Source organism: Lithobates pipiens, unplaced genomic scaffold, assembly GCF_037356315.1.
Source record: "Lithobates pipiens isolate NorthernLeopardFrog02 unplaced genomic scaffold, aLitPip1_a1.2 Scaffold_27, whole genome shotgun sequence".
Lineage (NCBI taxonomy): Eukaryota > Metazoa > Chordata > Amphibia > Anura > Ranidae > Lithobates > Lithobates pipiens.
This window is the reverse complement of record NW_027507788.1, coordinates 228501923-228522309: the sequence shown is the minus strand read 5'-3', so window position 1 is coordinate 228522309 and position 20387 is coordinate 228501923. Positions and strand designations below refer to the sequence as shown.

At 53.9% G+C, this 20387-nt stretch overlaps 2 protein-coding genes across 2 annotated transcripts; both read left to right on the top strand.

The window, feature by feature from the left end:
• Positions 1-874: 874 nt before the first annotated feature.
• Positions 875-15239, top strand: SMIM1 (small integral membrane protein 1 (Vel blood group)). Its single transcript, XM_077456187.1, has 3 exons — positions 875-1072; positions 14019-14142; positions 14872-15239. The coding sequence occupies exons 1-3, from the start codon at positions 982-984 to the stop codon at positions 15002-15004; spliced, it is 348 nt and encodes a 115-aa protein (XP_077312313.1). The 5' UTR covers positions 875-981; the 3' UTR covers positions 15005-15239.
• A 2463-nt stretch (positions 15240-17702) lies between these two features.
• Positions 17703-19845, top strand: LOC143934607 (uncharacterized; the record flags this gene model as incomplete). The annotated part of the gene is made up of 1 exon (XM_077458355.1): positions 17703-19845. A coding segment is annotated over one exon (1686 nt), but the record flags the coding sequence as incomplete, so codon positions are not given.
• Positions 19846-20387: the final 542 nt, after the last annotated feature.

Genomic DNA, 20387 nt, shown 5'->3' with positions numbered 1-20387 from the left:
CCGGGGTGCCAAGGTTTCACCGTCACAGCCTTGGGGTGATGATCCGCTTTACATTTTTTGCACACGAATAAAACAAACAGTAAAAAAAATAAAAAAATAAGAAAAAAAAATATTAAAAGTGACATAATAAAAAAATGGCAATCAAAAATCACAAATACAAAAATAGGTAAATAAAGAAATAAACGAAACAACCCCAAATATTAAATATACACCCACTGAATAAAATATATGTATATAGAATTTTTTTTTTATTTTTTTATTTTTTTTAAGCAAAGTACTATAGTAAAGCAGACGCTCCAGGAAGTTTGAGCTTTACATTTTTTGCACACAAATAAAACAAATAGTAAAAAAATAAAATAAATAAGAAAAAAAATATTAAAAGTGACATAATACAAATATGGCAATCAAAAATCACAAATACAAAAATAGGTAAATAAAGAAATAAACGAAACAACCTCAAATATTAAATATACACCCCCTGAATAAAATATATGTATATAGAATTTTTTTTTTTTTTTTTTTTTAAGCAAAGTACTATAGTAAAGTAAAGTAAAGAATATGTTTAGAATATGTTTGTAGGAAGTCTCTCCTGTCATCCCTACTGAGGAATCAGCACTCACAGCGACTGTACAAACTCCATGCAGATGTGTGCGGTGGGATCAGGCTCAGTACTCTCAGACATGAGTGCCTATCAGGTATTTGCAGCTACTTGATGTCTCTGATACACAGTTTGGGAGGAGTTGCTGGTTACAAAGTAACAGTTCTTGTCTTCTGTTATCAGTCCCTTTTCTAAGCCTCCTCCATCCCACCCCTTGTAAGTCTCAGGCCGCCCCCCCTCCCCCCCTTGGCCCCCGCTCCCCATGGCTATTGGCTCATCCAGCAAAGTCTCATTCTTCTCCCTTCTGTTCAAAGGAAGGCTTTGGATCCCTTCCAGAAAGGAACTACACTCGGTCAGCTGAGCTTTGGATCAGGCCCCTTCTCATGCAACTTTGTTTTCTGTCTGAGCCACCAAGGGAAAAGTTCTGCAGCCCCCCCCCCGGAGAGGCGGACGTGTCCTCTAGACCCCATTCAGGTAAGCCGGGGGCTCGTCCTATGGATTCAATGGAAATGTTATATTTTTATTGACTTTGGAAAGAGAGAAAGGAATGTCCTACAGCAGCAAAGAGTCACGTGAGGGTTTAATGAGAAGCTGAGAGCTGAAGCCCCAACATGAAAACTGGATGAGCAGGAGGAGTGTGGCCCTAGGAGGAGGAGTGTGGCCCTAGGGCAATACCAACTATTGTAACTAAATACAGGCTACCGTTAAAGGGGGGTGTGGGGGTGGACCTACAGGGTACGTTCAAAGAGAAGGGGGAGTTTGGACCTAGGGTGGTACTGGGTCCTATCAAAGAGAAGGGGAGTTTGGACCTAGGGTGGTACTGAGTAATGTCAAAAAGAAGGGGGAGTTTGGACCTAGGGTGGTACTGGGTACTGTCAAAGAGAAGAGGGAGTTTGGACCTAAGGTGGTACTGGGCACTGTCACAGAGAAGGGGGAGTCTGGACCTAGGGTGGTACTGGGTACTGTCACAGAGAAGGGGGAGTCTGGGCCTAGGGTGGTACTGGGCACTGTCACAGAGAAGGGGGAGTTTGGACCTAGGGTGGTACTGGGTGCTGTCACAGAGAAGGGGGAGTCTGGACCCAGGGTGGTTCTTGTTACTTTCAATGAGAAGGGGTATTTAGGGAAGCTGGCTGGTATTGAAGTACAATGTGCAGAGAGCAAGACTTCCAGCAAAGCCCCCTGGGAAATGTTTGGTAGGATCAGATATTATGGGGGGACCTCTCCGTTAACTCCCTGTAAGGTGCTGGTGATCAGTGGCCGCCCCACATGAAAAATGTAAGTGACTTCTGAATATGAGTCCTATGAGGGGTCCCGGAGTGCCTGAACTCCGGCCCATGGCTATGGTGGCTTTTGGGCTCAGCGCTCTGGCATGTGTCCGTTGGCACTCCCTGGTGCTGTGTGTGGGCCTCCATGACCAAGGTCGGGCACACACATTGCAGGGGGCATGGCAGTTCAGTTACTTTGAGCAAGCAGTCAATTTTTGAGTACAGAGGGTTTCAGTAGAGGCGATTCCCGGTGAACTTTGGGGTAATGTGCAGAGGCACCTTGAGGCACCTGTTTTTAAAGCAGAACAGAAAGTTGGTGGGATATATTAGGCAGCAAGTAAACATGTTGTCCCTGATGTTGATGTTAATAGCTAGTCAAAAGCCTCCAAAATCAACCGGATACCATCGTCCCAATAAGTATATAAGGAAAAAACTGGGCATATAGCTCAGAACAACCAAAAGGAAAAAAACCTCAGAGAGATGAGTTTCCTATTGGTTCAGTGGGAACAGGGACTATTGCGGTATCATAAATTAATGTGAAACAATCATTAAAACACGATTACATTTTATTATAATTTGATCCATATAAAAGATAATACAAAGACATTGCTGTAGCAGAACCACATTATTAAATCCAATCACAGGACCCAATTGGTTCAAATTCTAAACAATTGGATGTTTTACGGAGATACAGAGATGACGCATAAATCCGACCGGTTTCGCGGTACTAAGAACACCGCTTCCTCAGGGAACGTCACTTTTATAAATCCCTGGAGCTCCCAACCCACAGCAAACGAGCGACCTATTTCGAGACACCCTCAAAACAGGGTGCCCCCCCTAAAGGCGGACACGGGGGGCAAAGTGGAGAGACTCTAATCAACGCATAAAAGGACCCCAATCTGTTAGATAGTTAAATCAAATGCTTCTAAGGTGTCACAAGGTTTTCTATAAGGGATATCCACAGTTTCAATTACAGATTTTTCCTGTAGCTCAAAGGTCCTATGCATTGCTCGTCTCCACACAGGCAGCGCTCTGTTCCCACTGAACCAATAGGAAACTCATCTCTCTGAGGTTTTTTTCCTTTTGGTTGTTCTGAGCTATATGCCCAGTTTTTTCCTGATGTTGATGTGTTGAAAGCAGAAAAAAAATGGGCAAGTGTAAGTCTTTGAGGGACTTTCACAAGAGCCAAATTGGAATGTCTAGAGTCTAGACCATCTTTTTTCAATCAGGGTGCATCACTTTAACCTTCCAGCCACCGGCGTCCTAACAACCAGTGATGTCATCAGTGTTGATAAGAAGGGTGTTGATCGCCCTTGTTTGACCCTCCCCTGTCCCTCTCCGTCAACACTGGGGTCACATTAGCTGAGTGATGAAGAGGAACTGAGGGAGAGAAGAAACACTGGAATACTAGTCAGTACCGGTGTGCAAAAGTGTATTTGCTTTGGAAGAATAAATCACCTCTAACGTTGGGTGTCCTACCTGTGTCGATGTGCCACATTATGTTAAACTATTAGAATTGTTTTTTACATTTAACAACGAGGTGCCTTGAGACTGTCCGTCATTTTAAAGGGGGCCATAGCTCAAAAAAGGTTGAGAAACACTCATGGGTGGTCAAGGCCCATTGATGGCGGTGGGGAGGGAAGGGCTCATTGATGAGGGTGGGGAGGGAAGGTTCATTGATGGCGGTGGGGAGGGAAGGTTCATTGATGGCGGGTGGGGAGGGAAGGTTCATTGATGGAGGTGGGGAGGGGAAGGTGGACTGATGGAGGTGGAGAGGGAAGGCTCATTGATGGAGGTGGGGAGGGAAGGTTCACTGATGGAGGTGGAGAGGGAAGGCTCATTGATGGAGGTGGAGAGGGAAGGTTCATTGATGGAGGTGGGGAGGGAAGGCACATTGATGGAGGTGGGGAGGGAAGGCTCATTGATGGAGGTGGAGAGGGAAGGCTCAGTGATGGAGGTGGGAAGGGAAGGCCCATTGATGGAGGTAGGCAGGGAAGGCCCATTGATGGAGGTGGAGAGGGAAGGCTCAATGATGGAGGTGGGGAGGGAAGGCCCATTGATGGAGGTGGGGAGGGAAGGCTCAATGATGGAGGTGGGGAGGGAAGGCCCATTGATGGAGGTGGTTGGTGAGAAGGTTCGTTGATGGAGGTGGGGAGAGAAGGCTCATTGATGAGGGTGGGGAGGGGAGGTTCATTGATGGCGGTGGGGAGGAAGACTCATTGATGGAGGTGGGGAGGGAAGGTTCATTGATGGAGGTGGGGGAGGGAAGGCTCATTGATGGAGGTGGAGAGGGAAGGCTCAGTGATGGAGGTGAGAAGGGAAGACTCATTGATGGAGGTGGGGAGGGAAGGCCCATTGATGGAGGTAGGCAGGGAAGGCCCATTGATGGAGGTGGGGGAGGGAAGGCCCATTGATGGAAGTGGGGAGCGAAGGCCCATTGATGGAGGTGGGGAGGGAAGGCTCAATGATGGAGGTGGGGAGGGAAGGCCCATTGATGGAGGTGGGGGGTGGGAAGGCTCATTGATGGAGGTGGGGAGGGAAGGCTCATTGATGTAGGTGGAAAGGGAAAGACCACTGATGGAGGTGGAGAGCGAAGGCTTGTTGATGGAGGTGGGGAGGAAGGTTCGTTGATGGAGGTGAGGAGGGAAGGCTCATTGATAGAGGTGGGAAGGGAAGGCTCATTGATGGAGGTGGGGAGGGAAGGCTCATTGATGGAGGTGGGGAGGGAAGGCTCATTGATGGAGATGGGGAGGGAAGGACCAGTGATGGATGTGGAGAGGGAAGGCCCATTGATGGAGGTGGGGAGCGAAGGCCCATTGATGGAGGTGGGGAGGGAAGGCTCAATGATGGAGGTGGGGAGGGAAGGCCCATTGATGGAGGTGGGGGGTGGGAAGGCTCATTGATGGAGGTAGGGAGGGAAGGCTTGTTGATGGAGGTGGGGATGAAGGTTCGTTGATGGAGGTGGGGAGAGAAGGCTCATTGATGAAGGTGGGGAGGGAAGGCTCATTGATGAGGGTGGGGAGGGGAGGTTCATTGATGGCGGTCGGGAGGGAAGACTCATTGATGGAGGTGGGGAGGGAAAGTTCATTGATGGAGGTGGGGAGGGAAGGCTCATTGATGGAGGTGGAGAGGGAAGGCTCAGTGATGGAGGTGGGAAGGGAAGACTCATTGATGGAGGTGGGGAGGGAAGGCCCATTGATGGAGGTAGGCAGGGAAGGCCCATTGATGGAGGTGGGGAGGAAAGGCCATTGATGGAGGTGGGGAGCAAAGGCCCATTGATGGAGGTGGGAGGAGGCTCAATGATGGAGGTGGGGAGGGAAGGCCCATTGATGGAGGGGGGAGGGAAGGCCCATTGATGGAGGTGGGGGAGGGAAGGCCCATTGATGGAGGTGGGGAGGGAAGGCTCAATGATGGAGGTGGGGAGGGAAGGCCCATAAGGCCCATTGATGGAGGTGGGGGGTGGGAAGGCTCATTGATGGAGGTGGGGAGGGAAGGCTCATTGATGTAGGTGGAAAGGGAAAGACCACTGATGGAGGTGGAGAGCGAAGGCTTGTTGATGGAGGTGGGGAGGAAGGTTCGTTGATGGAGGTGAGGAGGGAAGGCTCATTGATAGAGGTGGGAAGGGAAGGCTCATTGATGGAGGTGGGGAGGGAAGGCTCATTGATGGAGGTGGGGAGGAAGGCTCATTGATGGAGATGGGGAGGGAAGGACCAGTGATGGATGTGGAGAGGGAAGGCCGATTGATGGAGGTGGGAGGGGAGCGAAGGCCCATTGATGGAGGTGGGCAGGGAAGGTTTATTTATGGAGGTGAGGAGAGAAGGCTCATTGATGGAGGTGAGGAGGGAAGGCTCAGTGATGGAGGTGGGGAGGGAAGGCTCCATGATGGAGGTGGGGAGGGAAGGCTCACTGACGGTGGTGGGGAAGGAAGACTCATTGATGGAGGTGGGAAGGCAAGGTCCACTGATGGAGGTGGGGAGGAAAGGCTGATGGATGGAAGTGGGGACACGTTCTGCCATTCATGTGGATGGTACTTTGGCCTTTGTGCTCATAATGTTACATCTGATGGGTGTATATTGTACATTTACATCAGTCCCAGGCTCCCAGCCCCCCATGAGCGTACAGTCTAAGGTCCCTAACTCATATTCATGAATACAGTGGCCAATTTACCTCCAAGCATGTCTATGGAAGGAAAGCAGAGGTCACCTGGGCAGGCAGTGTCCTGGTTGTGAGTCAAACCCCCAACTCCAGTGCTGCGAAGGCAGAAGTGCTAACCACCCAGCCACTGTGCTGCACACTGGAATCATTATTATCAATACAACTAAAAATGAATATTTCTTGTGTCATGTGATGTGTCATGTGATGTGTCATGTGATGTGTTTCTGTACAGACTGGAATGGCCGATGTCTCTAATGCCGGGATTAGTTATGAACTCCCATGATGACTATGTGTGTCTGTGTCCTTCACTCTAAGACTGGATGTGTTGTCACATGTAGAACTGTTGTTTTGTCAGATAGTGCAATCAGCACCCTTGCCCAACAACACAAAATCAATTTCAGGATAAGTCCTCTAATGTTTATGTCACAGACATCCTGCTTACATCCGATGGTAGAGGTGCCTGCACACACCTGCAGCTTTTTTGTTTCCCCGGCTCTAATCCAGAGATACTTTTTCATTGGTCGATAAGGATGTCCATCACATGAATGGACCAATAGAGGAGTATGATGGAGTGGGCCAAAAATTGACTTTTCTATCACAAGTTGGCATTTATATGAAGAGGAACTTCTGCAGGTTCTGTGTGTTGTTCTGAAGGCTTTCCCAGTCAGTGGTCCAGAGAAATGATCCGGAGCTCCGCCTTTCCAGTGACATCGCCAAGCGCACGCTCAGCGGCTCCGAAAGTGTCAGGACTAGAGATCGGTGGTGGCATCTCACATCACTTGTCCATGCAGGTTTCCTTTAAATCCTCCCTCCGGCCCCCAGATGTACCGGCTCCTCTCCTGGACTGAAACGTCTTCCTCTGATTTCACCGCACACTGTGAGCTTCTCACAGTGTGCATTAGAAGCTGCAGCAAGTCAGAGAAGAGCCCCGCCCTCATTTCCTGGATGAGGGACATCCAGCATCAATGGGTGCTCAATCTGCGGACCTCCAGCTGTTGCGGAACTACAAGTCCCATGAGGCATTGCAAGCTGTTGACAGTCACAAGCATGACTCCCAAAGGCAGAGGCATGATGGGACTTGTAGTTCCGCAACAGCTGGAGGGCCACACGCAGAGCACCCATTTCCTCCCCAGCCTGACTGTCCCTGGCCCCGCCCCTTTTTATTCATTGAATATAGCATGTTAGATTTCACCTTTGGGTTTGGGGATGGTGAAAACATTTTCTGTTTGTGAGTATTTCACTGATGAGCTCTCGGTGTGCCAGGCTGTGCCCCTCCCTGCAGTATACGCCGTATATGGTGGGGATGTCTGTGTGTCAGAAGACGAGAGGCAGCCCAGATCTCGCATTTTCTGAATGATTTTCCTTCCCTCCGCTGTGAGGATCGATCGCCCTTTATTCTCAGGCTGATCTGATCTCCTTCCTGTGTGTAGCGGAGGAATCTCCATGGGCCTCCAGTGGAAGGAAGCATGGAAGATGCAACAATCCTAACTAGGCCTCCACTGTGGCTCCTATTGGTGGATGACCCCTCCATTATGGCTTCTATTGGTGGATTAGCTTTCCATTGTGACTTCTATTGGTGGATGACCCCTCCATGGTGGCTCCTATTGCTGGATGAACCCTCCATTGTGGCTTCTAATGGTGGATGACCCCTCCATTGTGTCTCCTATTGGTGGATGAACCCTCCACTGTGGCTCTTATTGGTGGATGACCCCTCCATTGTGGCTTCTAATGGTGGATGACCCCGCCATTGTGTCTCCTATTGGTGGATAACCCCTCCATGGTGGCTCCTATTGGTGGATAACCCCTCCATGGTGGCTCCTATTGGTGGATAACTCCTCCATTGTGGCTCCTATTGGTGGATGACCCCTCCATTGTGGCTCCTATTGGTGGATAACTCCTCCATTGTGGCTCTTATTGGTGGATAACTCCTCCATTGTGGCTCCTATTGGTGGATGAACCCTCCATTGTGGCTCCTATTGGTGGATGACCCCTCCATTGTGGCTCCTATTGGTGGATGACCCCTCCATTGTGGCTCTTATTGGTGGATAACTCCTCCATTGTGGCTCTTATTGGTGGATAACTCCTCCATTGTGGCTCCTATTGGTGGATGAACCCTCCATTGTGGCTCCTATTGGTGGATGAACCCTCCATTGTGGCTCCTATTGGTGGATAACTCCTCCATTGTGGCTCCTATTGGTGGATGACCCCTCCATTGTGGCTCCTATTGGTGGATGACCCCTCCATTGTGGCTCCTATTGGTGGATGACCCCTCCATTGTGGCTCCTATTGGTGGATGACCCCTCCATTGTGGCTCCTATTGGTGGATGACCCCTCCATTGTGGCTCCTATTGGTGGATGACCCTCCATTGTGGCTCTTATTGGTGAATAACTCCTCCATTGTGGCTTCTATTGGTGGATAACTCCTCCATTGTGGCTTCTAAAGTAATAGCCTTACCCAGCCTTCATCAAACATCCGATTAGGGGGAGGGGGAGAGATGTTACCTCTTCCAGTCACTATTATACCCACAGCAGGCTGGAGGTGGAAACATTAAAGTAGAACTCCGGGATATTCTTTCCATGCAGTGGGGCTGTGCCGGAACTGCACGGGTTAACTGCTCATTTTTTCCAACGGACGCGGGGGAGTGCTGTTTTCCTTAGGATCGAGGGATCGGGTAAGTACAGCCTTTCAATGCGCCAGCGGGAAAAACGAGCGGGCACAGCCCCACCGCACGGGGCAGAAATTCCTGGAGTTCTGCTTTAAGGTGGCCATAAATAAAGAGTCTGCATGGCACCTTCTGCCGCCCGGCCAGTGAAACTGGAATCGTTGCCAACATTATAAAAGTAAATAGATAATAAATCCCGGATTTGTTTTCTGTCCCGGAAGAGCAACTTTGTAACCTGTAGGATGTCTGGTGGCTCCATCTAAGGTCTCCTCTTCTTCTGGGACAGGAAACAAATCCCGGATTTATCATCTATTTACTAATATAACAAAATAATTATATATAATTACAATAATATCATTTATAATGAATCCCAGCTAATATGTAGGGATGAGCAGCGAGGACTGAACTTCACTCTCATTTTGCTTATTAAAAATTTTGTTGAACCGAGCCTCAAATATCTCCAGATGCTCTGCTAGGGTGGAGGGGAGGACAGGGTGGGAGCAGCCAGGTGGAGGGGAGGACAGGGTAGATTCAGCCAGGTGGAGGGGAGGACAGGGTAGATGCAGCCAGGTGGAGGGGAGGACAGGGTAGATGCAGCCAGGTGGAGGGGAGGACAGGGTAGATGCAGCCAGGTGGAGGGGAGGACAGGGTGGGAGCTGACAGGTGGAGGGGAGGACAGGGTAGATGCAGCCAGGTGGAGGGGAGGACAGGGTAGATGCAGCCAGGTGGAGGGGAGGACAGGGTGGGAGCTGCCAGGTGGAGGAGAGGACAGGGTAGATGCAGCCAGGTAGAGGGGAGGACAGGGTAGATGCAGCCAGGTGGAGGGGAGGACAGGGTAGATGCAGCCAGGTGGAGGGGAGGACAGGGTAGATGCAGCCAGGTGGAGGGGAGGACAGGGTAGATGCAGCCAGGTGGAGGGGAGGACAGGGTGGGAGCTGACAGGTGGAGGGGAGGACAGGGTAGATGCAGCCAGGTGGAGGAGAGGACAGGGTGGGAGCTGACAGGTGGAGGGGAGGACAGGGTAGATGCAGCCAGGTGGAGGGGAGGACAGGGTGGGAGCTGACAGGTGGAGGGGAGGACAGGGTAGATGCAGCCAGGTGGAGGAGAGGACAGGGAAGATGCAGCCAGGTGGAGGGAAGGACAGGGTAGATGCAGCCAGGTGGAGGGGAGGACAGGGTAGATGCAGCCAGGTAGAGGGGAGGACAGGGTGGGAGCTGCCAGGTGGAGCAGAGGACAGGGAAGATGCAGCCAGGTGGAGGGGAGGACAGGGTAGATGCAGCCAGGTGGAGGAGAGGACAGGGTAGATGCAGCCAGGTGGAGGGAAGGACAGGGTAGATGCAGCCAGGTGGAGAGGAGGACAGAGTAGATGCAGCCAGGTGGAGGAGAGGACAGGGCAGATGCAGCCAGGTTGAGGGGAGGACAGGGTAGATGCAGCCAGGTGGAGGGGAGGACAGGGTAGATGCAGCCAGGTGGAGGGGAGGACAGGGTAGATGCAGCCAGGTGGAGGGGAGGACAGGATGGGAGCTGCCAGGTGGAGGAGAGGACAGGGAAGATGCAGCCAGGTAGAGGGGAGGACAGGGTAGATGCAGCCAGGTGGAGGGGAGGACAGGGTAGATGCAGCCAGGTGGAGGAGAGGACAGGGAAGATGCAGCCAGGTAGAGGGGAGGACAGGGTAGATGCAGCCAGGTGGAGGGGAGGACAGGGTAGATGCAGCCAGGTGGAGGGGAGGACAGGGTAGATGCAGCCAGGTAGAGGGGAGGACAGGGTGGGAGCTGCCAGGTGGAGCAGAGGACAGGGAAGATGCAGCCAGGTGGAGGGGAGGACAGGGTAGATGCAGCCAGGTGGAGGGGAGGACAGGGTGGGAGCTGCCAGGTGGAGGGGAGGACAGGGTGGGAGCAGCCAGGTGGAGGGGAGGACAGGGTAGATGCAGCCAGGTGGAGGAGAGGACAGGGTAGATGCAGCCAGGTGGAGGGAAGGACAGGGTAGATGCAGCCAGGTGGAAGGGAGGACAGAGTAGATGCAGCCAGGTGGAGGAGAGGACAGGGCAGATGCAGCCAGGTTGAGGGAGGACAGGGTAGGATGCAGCCAGGTGGAGGGGAGGACAGGGTAGATGCAGCCAGGTGGAGGGAGGACAGGGTAGATGCAGCCAGGTGGAGGGGAGGACAGGATGGAAGCTGCCAGGTGGAGGAGAGGACAGGGAAGATGCAGCCAGGTAGAGGGGAGGACAGGGTAGATGCAGCCAGGTGGAGGGGAGGACAGGGTAGATGCAGCCAGGTGGAGGAGAGGACAGGGAAGATGCAGCCAGGTAGAGGGGAGGACAGGGTAGATGCAGCCAGGTGGAGAAGAGGACAGGGTAGATGCAGCCAGGTGGAGGGAAGGACAGGATGGGAGCTGCCAGGTGGAGGGGAGGACAGGGAAGATGCAGCCAGATAGAGGGGAGGACAGGGTAGATGCAGCCAGGTGGAGGGGAGGACAGGGTAGATGCAGCCAGGTGGAGGAGAGGACAGGGAAGATGCAGCCAGGTGGGAGGGGGGGACAGGGTAGATGCAGCCAGGTGGAGGAGAGGACAGGGTAGATGCAGCCAGGTGGAGGGAAGGACAGGGTAGATGCAGCCAGGTGGAGGGGAGGACAGGGTAGATGCAGCCAGGTGGAGGGAAGGACAGGGAAGATGCAGCCAGGTGGAGGGGAGGACAGGGTAGATGCAGCCAGGTGGAGGAGAGGACAGGGTAGATGCAGCCAGGTGGAGGGAAGGACAGGGTAGATGCAGCCAGGTGGAGGGGAGGACAGGGTAGATGCAGCCAGGTGGAGGGGAGGACAGGGTAGATGCAGCCAGGTAGAGGGGAGGACAGGGTGGGAGCTGCCAGGTGGAGCAGAGGACAGGGAAGATGCAGCCAGGTGGAGGGGAGGACAGGGTAGATGCAGCCAGGTGGAGAAGAGGACAGGGTAGATGCAGCCAGGTGGAGGGAAGGACAGGATGGGAGCTGCCAGGTGGAGGGGAGGACAGGGAAGATGCAGCCAGGTAAAGGGGAGGACAGGGTAGATGCAGCCAGGTGGAGGGGAGGACAGGGTAGATGCAGCCAGGTGGAGGGGAGGACAGGGTAGATGCAGCCAGGTGGAGGGGAGGACAGGGTAGATGCAGCCAGGTGGAGGGGAGGACAGGGTAGATGCAGCCAGGTGGAGGAGAGGACAGGGAAGATGCAGCCAGGTGGAGGAGAGGACAGGGCAGATGCAGCCAGGTTGAGGGGAGGACAGGGTAGATGCAGCCATGTGGAGGGGAGGACAGGGTAGATGCAGCCAGGTGGAGGGGAGGACAGGGTAGATGCAGCCAGGTGGAGGGGAGGACAGGATGGGAGCTGCCAGGTGGAGGAGAGGACAGGGAAGATGCAGCCAGGTAGAGGGGAGGACAGGGTAGATGCAGCCAGGTGGAGGGGAGGACAGGGTAGATGCAGCCAGGTGGAGGAGAGGACAGGGAAGATGCAGCCAGGTAGAGGGGAGGACAGGGTAGATGCAGCCAGGTGGAGGGGAGGACAGGGTAGATGCAGCCAGGTGGAGGGGAGGACAGGGTAGATGCAGCCAGGTAGAGGGGAGGACAGGGTGGGAGCTGCCAGGTGGAGCAGAGGACAGGGAAGATGCAGCCAGGTGGAGGGGAGGACAGGGTAGATGCAGCCAGGTGGAGGGGAGGACAGGGAAGATGCTGCCAGGTGGAGGGGAGGACAGGGTGGGAGCAGCCAGGTGGAGGGGAGGACAGGGTAGATGCAGCCAGGTGGAGGAGAGGACAGGGTAGATGCAGCCAGGTGGAGGGAAGGACAGGGTAGATGCAGCCAGGTGGAAGGGAGGACAGAGTAGATGCAGCCAGGTGGAGGAGAGGACAGGGTAGATGCAGCCAGGTGGAGGGGAGGACAGGGTAGATGCAGCCAGGTGGAGGGGAGGACAGGGTAGATGCAGCCAGGTGGAGGGGAGGACAGGGAAGATGCAGCCAGGTAGAGGGGAGGACAGGGTAGATGCAGCCAGGTGGAGGGGAGGACAGGGAAGATGCAGCCAGGTAGAGGGGAGGACAGGGTAGATGCAGCCAGGTGGAGGGGAGGACAGGGTAGATGCAGCCAGGTGGAGGGGAGGACAGGGTAGATGCAGCCAGGTAGAGGGGAGGACAGGGTGGGAGCTGCCAGGTGGAGCAGAGGACAGGGAAGATGCAGCCAGGTGGAGGGGAGGACAGGGTAGATGCAGCCAGGTGGAGAAGAGGACAGGGTAGATGCAGCCAGGTGGAGGGAAGGACAGGATGGGAGCTGCCAGGTGGAGGGGAGGACAGGGAAGATGCAGCCAGGTAGAGGGGAGGACAGGGTAGATGCAGCCAGGTGGAGGGGAGCACAGGGTAGATGCAGCCAGGTGGAGGAGAGGACAGGGAAGATGCAGCCAGGTGGAGGGAAGGACAGGATGGGAGCTGCCAGGTGGAGGGGAGGACAGGGAAGATGCAGCCAGGTAGAGGGGAGGACAGGGTAGATGCAGCCAGGTGGAGGGGAGCACAGGGTAGATGCAGCCAGGTGGAGGAGAGGACAGGGAAGATGCAGCCAGGTGGAGGGAAGGACAGGATGGGAGCTGCCAGGTGGAGGGGAGGACAGGGAAGATGCAGCCAGGTGGAGGGGAGGACAGGGTAGATGCAGCCAGGTGGAGGGGAGCACAGGGTAGATGCAGCCAGGTGGAGGGGAGGACAGGGTAGATGCAGCCAGGTGGAGGAGAGGACAGGGAAGATGCAGCCAGGTGGAGGGGAGGACAGGGTAGATGCAGCCAGGTGGAGGGGAGGACAGGGTAGATGCAGCCAGGTGGAGGAGAGGACAGGGTAGATGCAGCCAGGTGGAGGAGAGGACAGGGTAGATGCAGCTGTATCTTCCTCTGTATTGTATATGGTCTCACTGGATTGTATATAGTCTCATTGGATTGTATATAGTCTCATTGGATTGTATATGGTCTCAATGGATTGTATATGGTCTCATTGGATTGCTATCTTCCTCTGTATTGTATATAGTCTCATTGGATTGTATATGGTCTCATTGGATATATGGTGTCATTGGATTGCTGTATCTCCCTCTGTATTGTATATGGTGTCATTGGATATATGGTGTCATTGGATTGTATATGGTCTCATTGGATATATGGTGTCATTGGATTGCTATCTTCCTCTGTATTGTATATAGTCTCATTGGATTGTATATGGTCTCATTGTATATGTGGTGTCATTGGATTGCTGTATCTTCCTCTGTATTGAATATGGTCTCATTGGATTGCTGTATCTTCCTCTGTATTGTATATGGTCTCATTGAATGTTGTATCTTCCTTGGCCAGCTTGGCACGGTGTGGCGATGGAGTCTCAGGAAACCCCGGCAGTCCATTACAGCCGATGGACGGAACAAAGTCAGGATGAGGTCAGCGTCAGCACATCGAACACCGAAATCCCGGCCTGGAAGAGGTAATGGGAGCCGGGTTGGGTGTAGATTGTCACTGCCATTGCCGACCTACATCTAAAAATACCATCTGCCTGGCTGTGTCTAGAGTCCCTGGAGCAATCCCACACCTGACGGAGCCAGACTAGATCTGGGTCAGTGACTCATGAACCATCCAAGCCATAGATCAGTGTGACAGCCAGGCATGGAGCATTTTCAGAAGGAGAGGTCAGCCTGCAGACTGGAGATTCTTCTTCTGTAGGTAGAACTTCTGGAAACTTTACTATAATGACACATGTGGTGTAAAGGAGGAAAATATAGAAGATGCCATTTCTAACACACTTCTGAAAATACCGTATGCCTGGCTTCCATGCTGGGTCACAACCTAATGCGGCTCCCTATTCATTAGTACATCACAAAATCCTCCCTTTGGCTCCCCCTTCAGTCCTGCACGGTTGTAGCGGCTCCTCTCCTGGACTGAAATGGCTTCCTCTGATTTCGCTGCACACTGTGAGCTTCTCACAATGTGCATTAGAAGCTGCAGCAAGTCAGATAGAACTGGAGTCACTCTTATCAGTAAGAGGGGAGCACCCAGTATGCGATCCCTCCCCCCCCCCCCCCCCACATGTATGTGGCAGAGAGAAGTTAGTATGATGTCGAAGACTTTGGCTTGTAAAGTGCATTCCATGTATATACAGAGTGTGACTTTTCCTTCCCCCCTCCACAAGTGACGTCTCATTTCTCCCCTCCCCCAGAGTCTACAACACGCTGTGCACCGGGCGGATTGGGATCTTTATGAAAGTCCTGGCAGGACTGGCCTTGTTCTGGATTATATTCATCATCGGTTATGTCACGGGTTACTATGTACACAAGTGTAAGAAAGGGTAACAGGAAACCGGCCAATGGAAACCCACGCTTTATGAAGATGACAATGGCGCCCTCTTTGGGGAGACATGAGGAAATGTTTTTTTGGGCCTCAGTTATGAAGGGGGAGAAAATGACACATTTATCAGAACATTCAGAAAGGATTTTAAAAGGAAACAAAAATCAGCTTATAAAATGACGGATTATTTTCTCCCCGGGAACAGAAGACTGGAGGAAAGGGTGGGGAGGGAAGGGTCTAGAGGGAAGGGTGTGGAGGGAGGGGTCTAGAGGGAAGGGTGTGGAGGGAGGGGTCTAGAGGGAAGGGTGTGGAGGGAAGGGAGGGAAGGGAGGGATCTGGATGGAAGGGTGTGGAGGGAGGGGTCTCGAGGGAAGGGAAGGGAGGGAGGGGTCTGGAGGGAAGGGTGTGGAGGGAAGGGAAGGGAGGGAGGGGTCTGGAGGGAAGGGAGTGGAGGGAGGGATCTGGATGGAAGGGTGTGGAGGGAAGGGAAGGGAGGGAGGGGTCTGGAGGGAAGGGTGTGGAGGGAAGGGAGGGAGGGGTCTGGAGGGAAGGGAGTGGAGGGAGGGATCTGGAGGGAAGGGTGTGGAGAAAGGGGTCTGGAGGGAAAGGTGTGGAAGGAAGGGAGTGGAGGGAGAGATCTGGAGGGAGGGGTGTGGAGGGAGAGGCCTGGAGGGAAGGGTGTGAAGGGAGGGATCTGGAGGGAAGGGTGTGGAGGGAGGGGTCTGGAGGGAAGGGTGTGGAGGGAGGGGTGTGGTTGGAAGGGAAGGGAGGGAGGGGTCTGGAGGGAAGGGAGTGGAGGGAGGGATCTGGAGGGAGGGGTGTGGAGGGAAGGGTGTGGAGGGAGGGGTGGGGAAGGGAGTGGAGGGAGGGATCTGGAGGGAGGGGTGTGGAGGGAAGGGTGTGGAGGGAGGGGAGGGGAAGGGAGTGGAGGGAGGGATCTGGAGGGAGGGGTGTGGAGGGAGAGGTATGGAAGGAAGGCTCTGGAGGGAGGGGTGTGGAGGGAGAGGTATGGAAGGAAGGCTCTGGAGGGAAGGGTGTGGAGGGAGGGGTCTGGAGGGAAGGGAGTGGAGGGAGGGGTGTGGAGGGAAGGGAAGGGAGGGGTGTGGAGGGAAGGGAGTGGAGGGAGGGGTCTGGAGGGAAGGGAGTGGAGGGAGGGGTCTGGAGGGAGGGGTGTGGAGGGAAGGGAAGGGAGGGGTGTGGAGGGAAGGGAGGGGTCTGGAGGGAAGGGAGTGGAGGGAAGGGTCTGTATCTTGTAAATGTGCTGTCTGGGAGTAGATTGCTTGCTGAGGGCCACATCTCTCTCTGTTAATGTTTTTACTGTCAGATAGGGTGAGTGATAACATGAAAACCCCCAATATTGGTGTAGATCAGGAATCTCCACACATGAGAACCACTACGAGAGATTATCTGGCCTGCAGCTGATGTGCACAGTCTCTGCCCCCCCCCCCCCCAACCAACAGTAAGGGGGGACTCGGATGATCGGGGACATGAAGTAAGGGGGAACACTGAATGTTGGGGGGACTCTGATATAAAAGGGGACTTTGATGTAAGGGGGGACGCTGGTTTTGAGGGGGGGGGGGGCTCTCATGGGGACTAATGAAATGGGGGCTCTGATAGGGACTCTAATGCAAAGGGGGACCAATGAGAATGTTTTCAGTTTGAAACAATCTTTATTATTGGCTGACTTTGAGTTGAAATGTCTTCAACTTTGTTGTACTAAAGTTCCTCCTCCGGAGTTCTGAATCGTCTCTCGCTGATTTAAAAAAAAAAAACATTTATCAATTTAAAGTGGATGTAAGTCCTCCATATCCCTGGTGAAGGGACTATCCTCCGGTGATACACAGAGATGGAATAAATCCTCCTACATAAGTTGTACCTGTTTATCTGAGGTCTTCTCTTCTCTACATCAGTTTGAAGTCTAGAATTTATACAGCTTGTCTGGGCTTTCAGAAAGCAGGGGGCAGGGAGCTGAAGTTACACCTTGCAGAGGTCAATGAGAGCTAATTGGAGGGAAGAGACACCCCCCCCCCTTTCACACAGCACACAGGAACAGAGCTGAGGCTGTCAATCACAAGCTGTATGCTGGAGCTCTCTCTCCTGTCACCTTTTATCTCTTGGTGTCAGGAAAGCTTGTCAGAAGTGTCCAGCAGTGCCCATCAGTAATGCCTATCAGTGAATTACTTATTTACTAAATTTTATAACAGAAATGAAGAAAAACATATTTTTTTTAGAAAAATTTTGGTCTTTTTTAACTACTTAAGGACCGCCCACCGTCGTTATACCCCAGCATTTTGACATAAAAGGGGTTAAAGAAGTTGCAACCTGCAATGAAATTGGTGGTGCCAATTTCATTGCGTGTGTGCGGGGCATAAGGCCAAAGGTACAAGCTGCTCAACAGCGCCCCCATCTGAGCCGAGGGACCCATTGCCATATAACTTGTGGGGGAGGGGCAGTTTTTTTCCACTATGATGTTATAATGTTGATTTAAAACCAAAGTTTAGATTCACTGAAGACAGGAAATCACTAATCAGCATCTGTAGAAATCTGAATCTACAATACTGGATTGTTGTAAGAAAGAAACTTTTCATGGCAGAGATTGTCTTCCATGATTTCCTTGTATTCTCTCCCCGTCAGAGCGGAAATATCCGGCTGAATATCAGCTTGGAGGATATTCCATCTCCTGCCTGAGCTCAGCGCTGATAACATGAAACAGACAAACACACCGCTTCACTTGTCTGGGCTCATCCACATCTCCGTGACTTTGGAGAGAATAAATCCGGGTTTAGAGCAGCCAAACAAGATGTAACCCATTCCCACCCGGGCCCAGCGCCTATTCCCACCCGGGCCCAGCACCCATTCCCACCCGGGCCAGCTCCTATTCCCACCCGGGCCCAGCACCTATTCTCAACCGGGCCAACACCCATTCTCACCGGGCCCAGCACCCATTCCCACCCGGGCCCAGCGCCTATTCCCACCCGGGCCAACACCCATTCCCACCCGGCCCAGCACCCATTCCCACCCGGGCCAACACCCATTCTCACCCCGGGCCCAGCACCCATTCCCACCCGGCCCAGCACCCATTCCCACCCGGCCCAGCACCCATTTCCCACCCGGGCCAACACCCATTCTCACCCGGGCCCAGCACCCATTCCCACCCGGGCCCAGCGCCTATTCCCACCCGGGCCCACACCCATTCCCACCCGGGCCCAGCGCCTATTCCCACCCGGGCCAACACCCATTCCCACCCAGGCCCAACACCTGTCCCCACCTGGGCCCAGCATCCATTCCCACCCAGGCCCAGCACCCATTCCCACCCAGGCCAACACCCATTCCCACCCAGGCCCAACAACCTGTCCCCACCTGGGCCCAGCATCCATTCCCACCCAGGCCCAGCACTCATTCCACCCAGGCCCACACCCATTCCCACCCGGGCCCAACACCTGTCCCCACCCAGGCCCAGCACCCATTCCCACCCAGGCCCAACACCTGTCCCCACCTGGGCCCAGCACCCATTCCCACCCAGGCCCAGCACTCATTCCCACCCAGGTCAACACCCATTCTCACCTGGGCCCAGCACCCATTCCCACCCGGGCCCAGCGCCTATTCCCACCCGGGCCCACACCCATTCCCACCCGGGCCCAGCGCCTATTCCCACCCGGGCCAACACCCATTCCCACCCAGGCCCAACACCTGTCCCCACCTGGGCCCAGCATCCATTCCCACCCAGGCCCAGCACCCATTCCCACCCAGGCCAACACCCATTCCCACCCAGGCCCAACACCTGTCCCCACCTGGGCCCAGCATCCATTCCCACCCAGGCCCAGCACTCATTCCCACCCAGGCCCACACCCATTCCCACCCGGGCCCAACACCTGTCCCCACCCAGGCCCAGCACCCATTCCCACCCAGGCCCAACACCTGTCCCCACCTGGGCCCAGCACCCATTCCCACCCAGGCCCAGCACTCATTCCCACCCAGGTCAACACCCATTCCCACCCGGGCCCAACACCTGTCCCCACCTGGGCCCAGCATCCATTCCCACCCAGGCCCAGCACTCATTCCCACCCAGGCCAACACCCATTCCCACCCAGGCCAACACCCATTCCCACCCGGGCCCAACACCTGTCCCCACCCAGGCCCAGCACCCATTCCCACCCAGGCCCAACACCTGTCCCCACCTGGGCCCAGCATCCATTCCCACCCAGGCCCAGCACTCATTCCCACCCAGGCCAACACCCATTCCCACCCGGGCCCAACACCTGTCCCCACCCAGGCCCAGCATCCATTCCCACCAGGCCCAACACCCATTGCTACCTGGACCCAGCACCCATTCCCACCCGGGCCCAGCACCCAGGCCTCACACCCCAATACCCCCACCTCTCACTATAACCCCCACCTCACACCCTAATACCCCCACCTGTCTTCTCATGCCGCCATTGTTGTGTAAAGTTTGAGTTTGGAGCCACTGTAAATAGTTTTATTGCAGCAATTAATATGTGATATGATTTGTTTGATTTATAATGTCTCAGAAATAATATATATGATGATAAGTGCAGAGTGTACATAAGAAGAATATTAGATACACGGAAGAGACTTTTATTATCTTCCTCCCTCTGGGATATACAGCGGCTGCACATCGTCCATAATGAGCCTCAATCTATAGATATTGGTCGGCAGTCGGAGGTCTCAGTGAGGAAATAAATTTGCATAAATAAAATGTATATATATAAATATTGTTACTTTTGTATCGTTATTATTATCTGTATTATTTCCATCTCTTAGCAATCCTTGTTCCTGTTATTGATCTTCATTTGTTATCAGGAATAAAGATATTTTCCTCCACCTATCAGAGTGCGGTTATTGATTGTATACTTTGGACTTTTTTTATAACCCTTATTGTGTTTTATGATTGCAGGACTGGAGCCTCTCATCACATAACTCTACACCCCCCCTCCTCCACACCCCCCCTCTACACACCCCCCCTCTACACACCCCCCTCTACACACACCCCCTCCTCCACACCCCCCCTCTACACACCCCCACACACACACCCCCCCTCTACACACCCCCCCTCTACACACACCCCTCTACACACACCCCCTCCTCCACACCCCCCCTCTACACACCCCCACACACACACCCCCCCTCTACACACCCCCCTCTACACACACCCCCTCCTCCACACCCCCCCTCTACACACCCCCACACACACACCCCCACCCCCACACGCACCCCCCCCCCCACACACACACACCCTCCTCCACACACACCCCCCTCCTCCACACACACACACACACACCCCTCTACACACTCCCACACACCCCCCCACGCCACATGCACCCCCCACACACACACCCCCTCCTCCACACACACCCCCTCCTCCACACA

What these genes read in the sequence shown, in the direction of transcription:
- SMIM1 (XM_077456187.1), top strand. Translation starts at nt 982, where the DNA reads ATGCAACTTTGTTTTCTGTCTGAGCCACCAAGGGAAAAGTTCTGCAGC. An exon ending in GTCCTCTAGACCCCATTCAG is followed by an intron (nt 1,073 to 14,018) that starts GTAAGCCGGGGG and finishes TTCCTTGGCCAG; the next exon opens with CTTGGCACGGTGTGGCGATG. An exon ending in GAAATCCCGGCCTGGAAGAG is followed by an intron (nt 14,143 to 14,871) that starts GTAATGGGAGCC and finishes CCCCTCCCCCAG; the next exon opens with AGTCTACAACACGCTGTGCA.